We start from the raw sequence: 9,671 nt of genomic DNA on the forward strand, positions 1-9,671 counted from the left end.
CATGTATATGCCCCTCGGGGAAATTACATCCCTTGCATACGCAAGAATTTTAATACTATTTAAAATGTTGGAGCAAGATTTTAATATCGTGGGCTGGAGAGGAGCAGGGGCAGGTAAATCGAAATTAATAAATTAGATCACATTTTGTGGGTGATTGCCGTGTTGGCCACGGCTCCCAACAGTCACGTGACCAAGGAGCCAGGCGTCTGGGTGCTGGGTAACGGAGCGTGTTACCATGGTAACAGTCATGTGACTTTATTAGACGTGGTGACAGACATTGTCCTCACTGCTTTCAGATATCCGCCCAGGCTTGTTGGGATCAATGTCCAAACTGTCAAGCTTTTGTTCATAGCAAGTTGTTTAATTGAGTATTTCATTTCCTGTTATCAAAATCTTGATGATGATTGTAATTTCTGATCAGTTCCCACAATCTGCTTTCATCATAATTGAGCTGCATATTAACCAATTAAGACTATAAGCGTAGAATAAGACCGTCCACCATCTGTAATAGCATTGGTTTTGGTAAAAACGGCGACTGCCTAAGGTAAAGCCGTAGTACATACTAAGTCATGCTAAGATATCGCCGATAATGAATTTAAAATTGACTTATTTAGAATCAGGTTCGGAGTTGCGAATGTATTTGCTCGAATAAAATATAATAGAACTATAATAACTCATGACTACATAAACTCATTAGCTAATCATGATGTCATTTTAGTTTTCCCTCATAAAGTACAATAAAGGTCAGCAATATAAACAACCTACAAAATCAGTAACTGCTTGTCAAATCCGCGAGCAAATTAATCGATATGTTACCCCGGACCTAATATCAGTGTTCAATCTAATCCAGCAAAAACAGCATACATTTTGAGTGGGCCACCAGTTCTTAGTATTTCTCGGATTGGATCAACTTATGAAACGCATGGGTAGCTTTTGGTCCGATAAATCTTTTAAAGTTAGTTTTGTTTTCTCATTGGCTCCTAAGCTGTTCGTGATGTTATCAGTATCTGAAAAGTCTCGCTATACTACTATAATTTAAAATTGTTAAAGTGCCTTTTAGCCAACGAGCAGCTTTTATCATAATTTAGCTTCCCGGTATGTTTTATCAGTCGTGTTATATTGCCGAATGATGCTGGTCTCTCATTGAGATCTCATTCATCCAAAATTAATGATAAAACTGGTGACACTGACAGTGACGGAAAATTTAAGAAGCCTGGGGTCGGATGACACGGGCTGCAAAAGCGGGGACTTTGTACCCTACTATCACTGATAGTGGGGTACAAAGTACTAGTAGAGTGATCGCTAGTTTCGTGTGATTTACAGGTTTTTGAGGAAGGTGAGAACATCTGATTGGGAGCTAAGTGGTTAAGCTGTTGGTGGTGGCACAGATTGGGTTCCTTCAAAGAGGGCTGACCTGGGAGAATGCGAATTATTTCGATTGGATAGAATATCAAAGACTGCAATGCGAGTTTATAAGTTTTGTCGTTTTGATCGATTATCTAAATGTCTAGTTTTCAGTAATTTGAAAACTGAAACGTCAGTTTGTTCTTACCGTATATTTTTGAATGCTCCACTCTTCGACTCAAAGCTCAGTCCTTCATTGATTTTCTGCACTATTATCCCGGAGTATTACACTGTTACAACCCCTCTGTAACACCCCCTCTGTAACACCCCTCTGTAACACTCCCTCTGTAACACCCCCTCTGTAACACCCCATCTGTATTACCCCCTCTGTAACACCTCATCTGTAACACCCCTCTATAACACTCCCTATGTAACACCCCATCTGTATTACCCCCTCTGTAACACCTCATCTGTAACACCCCTTCTGTAACACTCCCTCTGTAACACTCCCTCTGTAACACCCCATCTGTATTACCCCCTCTGTAACACCTCATCTGTAACACCCCTCTATAACACTCCCTATGTAACACCCCATCTGTATTACCCCCTCTGTAACACCTCATCTGTAACACCCCTCTATAACACTCCCTATGTAACACCCCATCTGTATTACCCCCTCTGTAACACCTCATCTGTAACACCCCTTCTATAACACTCCCTCTGTAACACTCCCTCTGTAACACCCCCTCTGTAACACCCCTCTGTAACACCCCCTCTGTAACACCCCCTCTGTAATACCCCCTTTGTAACACTCCCTCTGTAACACCCCCTCTGTAACACTCCCTCTGTAACACCCCCTCTGTAACACCCTCTCTGTAACACCCCCTCCGTAACAACCCCTCTGTAACACCCCCTCTGTAGCACCCCCTCTGTAACACTCCCTCTGTAACACTCCCTCTGTAACACTCCCTCTGTAACACTCCCTCTGTAACACTCCCTCTGTAACACTCCCTCTGTAACACCCCCTCTGTAACACTCCCTATATAACACCCCCTCCGTAACAACCCCTCTGTAACACCCCCTCTGTAACACTCCCTCTGTAACACCCCCTCTGTAACACCCCCTCTGTAACACCCCCTCTGTAACACTCCCTATATAACACCCCCTCCGTAACAACCCCTCTGTAACACCCCCTCTGTAGCACCCCCTCTGTAACACCCCTCTGTAACACTCCCTCTGTAACACTCCCTCTGTAACACTCCCTCTGTAACACCCCCTCTGTAACACTCCCTATATAACACCCCCTCCGTAACAACCCCTCTGTAACACCCCCTCTGTAGCACCCCCTCTGTAACACTCCCTCTGTAACACTCCCTCTGTAACACCCCCTCTGTAACACCCCCTCTGTAACACTCCCTCTGTAACACCCCCTCTGTAACACTCTCTCTGTAACACCTCATCTGTAACACTCCCTCTGTAACACTCCCTCTGTAACACCCCCTCTGTAACACTCCCTTTGTAACACTCCCTCTGTAACACCCCCTCTGTAACACCCCCTCTGTAACACTCCCTCTGTAACACCCCTCTGTAACACCCCCTCTGTAACACCCCCTCTGTAACACCTCATCTGTAACACCCCTTCTATAACACTCCCTCTGTAACACTCCCTCTGTAACACCCCCTCTGTAACACCCCTCTGTAACACCCCCTCTGTAACACCCCCTCTGTAATACCCCCTTTGTAACACTCCCTCTGTAACACCTCATCTGTAACCATCCCTCTGTAACACCCCCTCTGTAACACCCCTCTGTAACACCCCCTCTGTAACACTCCCTCTGTAACACCCCCTCTGTAACACTCCCTCTGTAACACCCCCTCTGTAACACCCTCTCTGTAACACCCCCTCTGTAACAACCCCTCTGTAACACCCCCTCTGTAGCACCCCCTCTGTAACACTCCCTCTGTAACACTCCCTCTGTAACACTCCCTCTGTAACACTCCCTCTGTAACACTCCCTCTGTAACACTCCCTCTGTAACACCCCCTCTGTAACACTCCCTATATAACACCCCCTCCGTAACAACCCCTCTGTAACACCCCCTCTGTAACACTCCCTCTGTAACACCCCCTCTGTAACACCCCCTCTGTAACACCCCCTCTGTAACACTCCCTATATAACACCCCCTCCGTAACAACCCCTCTGTAACACCCCCTCTGTAGCACCCCCTCTGTAACAACCCCTCTGTAACACTCCCTCTGTAACACTCCCTCTGTAACACTCCCTCTGTAACACCCCCTCTGTAACACTCCCTATATAACACCCCCTCCGTAACAACCCCTCTGTAACACCCCCTCTGTAGCACCCCCTCTGTAACACTCCCTCTGTAACACTCCCTCTGTAACACCCCCTCTGTAACACCCCCTCTGTAACACTCCCTCTGTAACACCCCCTCTGTAACACTCTCTCTGTAACACCTCATCTGTAACACTCCCTCTGTAACACTCTCTCTGTAACACCCCCTCTGTAACACTCCCTTTGTAACACTCCCTCTGTAACACCCCCTCTGTAACACCCCCTCTGTAACACTCCCTCTGTAACACCCCTCTGTAACACCCCCTCTGTAACACCCCCTCTGTAACACTCCCTCTGTAACACCCCTCTGTAACACCCCCTCTGTAACACCCCCTCTGTAACACCCCCTCTGTAACACTCCCTCTGTAACACCCCCTTCAAAGAAAGATGATGTTTAGTGAACAAGACAGCTACTGTGGTATGATAGATAACTACCAGGAGCAGACTACTGGTTACCCTGGTTACCTGCAGGGTTCCTCCGAACTATTCTCAAGATCTCACTCACCTAGGACGGTTAGTAACAGACTTGTTCTCTTTAAGTGAGTTTAACAAGTAGAACTTGAGGAAAGTCGAAGGGAATAGCATAACTAAAAGTACAATTTGCTAATTGCTATAGTGATATATCCTTGAATGTCAAATTGTCAAGCTGCAAAGATTATATATATATATAAGAATAAGATTTAATTTTGATTAGGCTTTTTGATATAATCCATTTTCTGGCATTTAAACAGCATGCTTATAAACGTTCTATCAAGATGTTGACTATCTGGAGTGTATAGCCTAGCCTGGAGGGGGATTTGGTTAAATGTTGACTGATTTACAATTTAATCATCCTTCAATTTGAACAAATCCTTTTAGCAAAATCAAAATATCTTTATCAGGTCAAAAGGATAAACTCAAACGCAAGGAAACGTTTGCGACAACATATTGTAAATGAGGCTTTCTTAAAGGTATGTGATGAAAACAGTTTATCTAGGAGTAGAGATATTATCACAGTCCTAACAGTGACGTCACTGTGACGTCACTGTGTCCTAGTAGTGACGCCACTGTGTCCTAGCAGTGACGCCACTGTGTCCTAGCAGTGTGTCCTAGTAGTGACGCCACTGTGTCCTAGTAGTGACGCTACTGTGTCCTAGTAGTGACGCCACTGTGTCCTAGTAATGACGCCACTGTGTCCTAGTAGTGACGCCACTGTGTCCTAGTAGTGACGCCACTGTGTCCTAGTAGTGACGCCACTGTGTCCTAGTAGTGACGCCAATGTGTCCTAGTAGTGACGCCACTGTGTCCTAGTAGTGACGCCACTGTGTCCTAGTAGTGACGCCACTGTGTCCTAGTAGTGACACCACTGTGTCCTAACAGTGACGCCACTGTGTCCTAGTAGTGACGCCACTGTGTCCTAGCAGTGACGCCACTGTGACGTCACTGTGACGCCACTGTGTCCTAGCAGTGACGCCACTGTGACCTAGCAGTGACGTCACTGTGTCCTAGCAGTGACGCCACTGTGTCCTAGCAGTGACGCCACTGTGTCCTAGCAGTGACGCCACTGTGTCCTAGCAGTGACGCCACTGTGTCCTAGCAGTGACGCCACTGTGTCCTAGTAGTGACGCCACTGTGTCCTAGTAGTGACGCCACTGTGTCCTAGTAGTGACGCCACTGTGTCCCAGTAGTGACGTCACTGTGACGTCACTGTGTCCTAGCAGTGACGCCACTGTGTCCTAGTAGTGACGCCACTGTGTCCTAGTAGTGACGCCACTGTGTCCTAGTAGTGACGCCACTGTGTCCTGGTAGTGACGCCACTGTGTCCTAGTAGTGACGCCACTGTGTCCTAGTAGTGACGCCACTGTGTCCTAGCAGTGACGCCACTGTGTCCTAGCAGTGACACCACTGTGTCCTAGCAGTAACGCCACTGTGTCCTAGCAGTGACGTCACTGTGACGTCACTGTGACGCCACTGTGTCCTAGCAGTGACGCCACTGTGTCCTAGTAGTGACGCCACTGTGTCCTAGTAGTGACGCCACTGTGTCCTAGTAGTGACGCCACTGTGTCCTAGTAGTGACGCCACTGTGTCCTAGTAGAGACGCCACTGTGTCCTAGTAGTGACGCCACTGTGTCCTAACAGTGACGCCACTGTGTCCTAGTAGTGACGCCACTGTGTCCTAGTAGTGACGTCATTGTGACGTCACTGTGACGCCACTGTGTCCTAGCAGTGACGCCACTGTGTCCTAGCAGTGACGTCACTGTGTCCTAACAGTGACGACACTGTGTCCTAGTAGTGACGTCACTGTGACGTCACTGTGACGCCACTGTGTCCTAGCAGTGACGCCACTGTGTCCTAGCAGTGACGCCACTGTGTCCTAGTAGTGACGCCACTGTGTCCTAGTAGTGACGCCACTGTGTCCTAGCAGTGACGCCACTGTGTCCTAGCAGTGACGCCACTGTGTCCTAGCAGTGACGCCACTGTGTCCTAGCAGTGACGCCACTGTGTCCTAGCAGTGACGCCACTGTGTCCTAACAGTGACGACACTGTGTCCTAGTATAGCCACTGTGTCCTAGCAGTGACGTCACTGTGTCCTAGCAGTGACGTCACTGTGTCCTAGTAGTGACGCCACTGTGTCCTAACATTGACGCCACTGTGTCCTAGTATAGCCACTGTGTCCTAACAGTGACGTCACTGTGTCCTAGCAGTGACGTCACTGTGTCCTAGTAGTGACGCCACTGTGTCCTAGTAGTGACGCCACTGTGTCCTAGCAGTGACGCCACTGTGTCCTAGCAGTGACGCCACTGTGTCCTAGCAGTGACGTCACTGTGACGTCACTGTGACACCACTGTGTCCTAGCAGTGACGCCACTGTGTCCTAGCAGTGACGCCACTGTGTCCTAGTAGTGACGCCACTGTGTCCTAGTAGTGACGCCACTGTGTCCTAGTAGTGACGCCACTGTGTCCTAGTAGTGACGCCACTGTGTCCTAACAGTGACGCCACTGTGTCCTAGTAGTGACGCCACTGTGTCCTAGTAGTGACGTCACTGTGACGTCACTGTGACGCCACTGTGTCCTAGCAGTGACGCCACTGTGTCCTAGTAGTGACGCCACTGTGTCCTAGTAGTGACGCAACTGTGTCCTAGTAGTGACGTCACTGTGACGTCACTGTGACGCCACTGTGTCCTAGCAGTGACGCCACTGTGTCCTAGCAGTGACGTCACTGTGTCCTAACAGTGACGACACTGTGTCCTAGTATAGCCACTGTGTCCTAGCAGTGACGTCACTGTGTCCTAGCAGTGACGTCACTGTGTCCTAGTAGTGACGCCACTGTGTCCTAACATTGACGCCACTGTGTCCTAGTATAGCCACTGTGTCCTAACAGTGACGTCACTGTGTCCTAGCAGTGACGTCACTGTGTCCTAGTAGTGACGCCACTGTGTCCTAGTAGTGACGCCACTGTGTCCTAGCAGTGACGCCACTGTGTCCTAGCAGTGACGCCACTGTGTCCTAGCAGTGACGTCACTGTGACGTCACTGTGACACCACTGTGTCCTAGCAGTGACGCCACTGTGTCCTAGCAGTGACGCCACTGTGTCCTAGTAGTGACGCCACTGTGTCCTAGTAGTGACGCCACTGTGTCCTAGTAGTGACGCCACTGTGTCCTAGTAGTGACGCCACTGTGTCCTAACAGTGACGCCACTGTGTCCTAGTAGTGACGCCACTGTGTCCTAGTAGTGACGTCACTGTGACGTCACTGTGACGCCACTGTGTCCTAGCAGTGACGCCACTGTGTCCTAGTAGTGACGCCACTGTGTCCTAGTAGTGACGCAACTGTGTCCTAGTAGTGACGTCACTGTGACGTCACTGTGACGCCACTGTGTCCTAGCAGTGACGCCACTGTGTCCTAGCAGTGACGCCACTGTGTCCTAGTAGTGACGCCACTGTGTCCTAGTAGTGACGCCACTGTGTCCTAGTAGTGACGCCACTGTGTCCTAGCAGTGACGCCACTGTGTCCTAGCAGTGACGCCACTGTGTCCTAGCAGTGACGCCACTGTGTCCTAGCAGTGACGCCACTGTGTCCTAGCAGTGACGCCACTGTGTCCTAACAGTGACGACACTGTGTCCTAGTATAGCCACTGTGTCCTAGCAGTGACGTCACTGTGTCCTAGCAGTGACGTCACTGTGTCCTAGTAGTGACGCCACTGTGTCCTAGTAGTGACGCCACTGTGTCCTAACAGTGACGCCACTGTGTCCTAGTATAGCCACTGTGTCCTAGCCCTTGTTATTAATTGCTAAGTCGTCACCACGCGGGAGAAATGAGGAGAAAGCTACAATAGCGCTTACAACAACAACAAAACAGTAACGCGTAGAAACCAACTTCAGATCCTATAACCGAGATAATAACCACAACTCATCGTTTTTTTAGTTACGAGACACCTGTAACACCCCCTCTGTAACACCCCCTCTGTAACACCCCCTCTGTAACACCCCCTCTGTAACACCCTCTCTGTAACACCCCCTCTGTAACACCCCCTCTGTAACACCCCCTCTGTAACACCCCCTCTGTAACACCCCTTCTGTAATACCCCCTCTGTAACACCCCCTCTGTAACACCCCCTCTGTAACACTCCCTCTGTAACACCCCCTCTGTAACACCCCCTCTGTAACACCCCCTCTGTAACATCCCCTCTGTAACACCCCTCTGTAATACTCCATCTGTAACACCCCCTCTGTAACACCCCCTATGTAACACCCCCTCTGTAACACCCTCTCTGTAACACCCCCTCTGTAACACCCCCTCTGTAACACCCCCTCTGTAACACCACCTCTGTAACACCCCCTCTGTAACACCCCCTCTGTAACACCCCCTCTGTAACACCCCCTCTGTAACACCCCTCTGTAACACCCCCTCTGTAACACTCCCTCTGTAACACTCTCTCTGTAACACTCCCTCTGTAACACTCCCTCTGTAACACCCCCTCTGTAACACCCCCTCTGTAACACCCCCTCTGTAACACTCCCTCTGTAAAACCCCTAGTTACGAGACATGGTTCCAGCCAGGAGACCCGAGAAGAAAATGTCGAAACTACAGATTCTGAAGTCAGCGACTAGATACATCAACTATCTGACACAAGTACTGCAAAGAGATCAAAATATAAATAACCAGGTTGATGTTATGAAATATTTCATATTTTACTAATATAAGCAATCATACATTTTCAGTTTGTCAATAGCAAATAGCGAATAATAGTAATAGTAATACGATATTAACAAGTTTTTTCAGACATTTTGCTTTTCCGACCAAAAGTATAAATTGTCTCTTAAGACCAAACACCTCGCATGCCAGGAAGCTCAGGGTCAATAGGTTATATTGATTTAGAATAGGTGGTAATCATTACCGGATCACTTTTAACCGTTTCTGCGATAAAATAAATTTATACGTTTATCAAATTATATTCAGATTTCTTTGCGCTATAATAATAAACGGTATTACCAAAGTGATACCGATTAAATCGGTATCACTTTGGTTACACCTCGTATATACCTCAGGATAAACAAGATCAGATGGTGACGAGTACAACAGATTTTTACGATTTGCCCGCCTCCTGCACAGACCACTCCCTCAATACCACCAGCTGCACAGATCACTCCCTCAACACCACCTCCTGCACAGACCACTCCCTCAACACCGCAAGCTGCCAACTTATAGACACCTCTAAGTCTTGCTGCTTCCTGGAGGACGCTGACGACTTCTTTTGATATTCCCTCTTTATCTAAATCAAATCAAAATTGTTCCAACAATGTGCAGAAAGATTGTAACCGGAGAGCAAGAATCTGATGTGAACAGGAAGAATCGTAGAAATGAATTCTTACTAATTTTTCGTCAACACTTGCTCATGTCAAATCAAATAAGGAATAAAGACAATTTTCTGCAATTCAGAAAAAACATCTTAAATGATGTAGAAGACAGTGTCCAGAAGTTGACTGTTCTATTGTT

The 9,671-nt window shown here is 48.1% G+C and overlaps 1 protein-coding gene across 1 annotated transcript; it reads left to right on the forward strand.

Annotated features, from left to right (window-relative positions):
- Nucleotides 1-4,086: 4,086 nt before the first annotated feature.
- Nucleotides 4,087-9,383, forward strand: LOC134810968 (T-cell acute lymphocytic leukemia protein 1-like). Its single transcript, XM_063817664.1, has 4 exons — nucleotides 4,087-4,209; nucleotides 4,578-4,646; nucleotides 8,712-8,840; nucleotides 9,288-9,383. The coding sequence occupies exons 1-4, from the start codon at nucleotides 4,087-4,089 to the stop codon at nucleotides 9,381-9,383; spliced, it is 417 nt and encodes a 138-aa protein (XP_063673734.1).
- The last annotated feature ends 288 nt before the right edge of the window (nucleotides 9,384-9,671 follow it).

The sequence above is a fragment of the Bolinopsis microptera genome, chromosome 2, assembly GCF_026151205.1.
Source record: "Bolinopsis microptera isolate Bmic1 chromosome 2, MBARI_Bmic_1.0, whole genome shotgun sequence".
Lineage (NCBI taxonomy): Eukaryota > Metazoa > Ctenophora > Tentaculata > Lobata > Bolinopsidae > Bolinopsis > Bolinopsis microptera.

Excerpts from the sequence above, each read along its gene's own strand:
- LOC134810968 (XM_063817664.1), top strand. The coding sequence starts at position 4,087 with ATGTTTAGTGAACAAGACAGCTACTGTGGTATGATAGATAACTACCAG. Across the intron at positions 4,210-4,577 it reads GATCTCACTCACCTAGGACG|GTCAAAAGGATAAACTCAAA; the intron begins GTTAGTAACAGA and ends TATCTTTATCAG. Across the intron at positions 4,647-8,711 it reads TAAATGAGGCTTTCTTAAAG|TTACGAGACATGGTTCCAGC; the intron begins GTATGTGATGAA and ends TAAAACCCCTAG.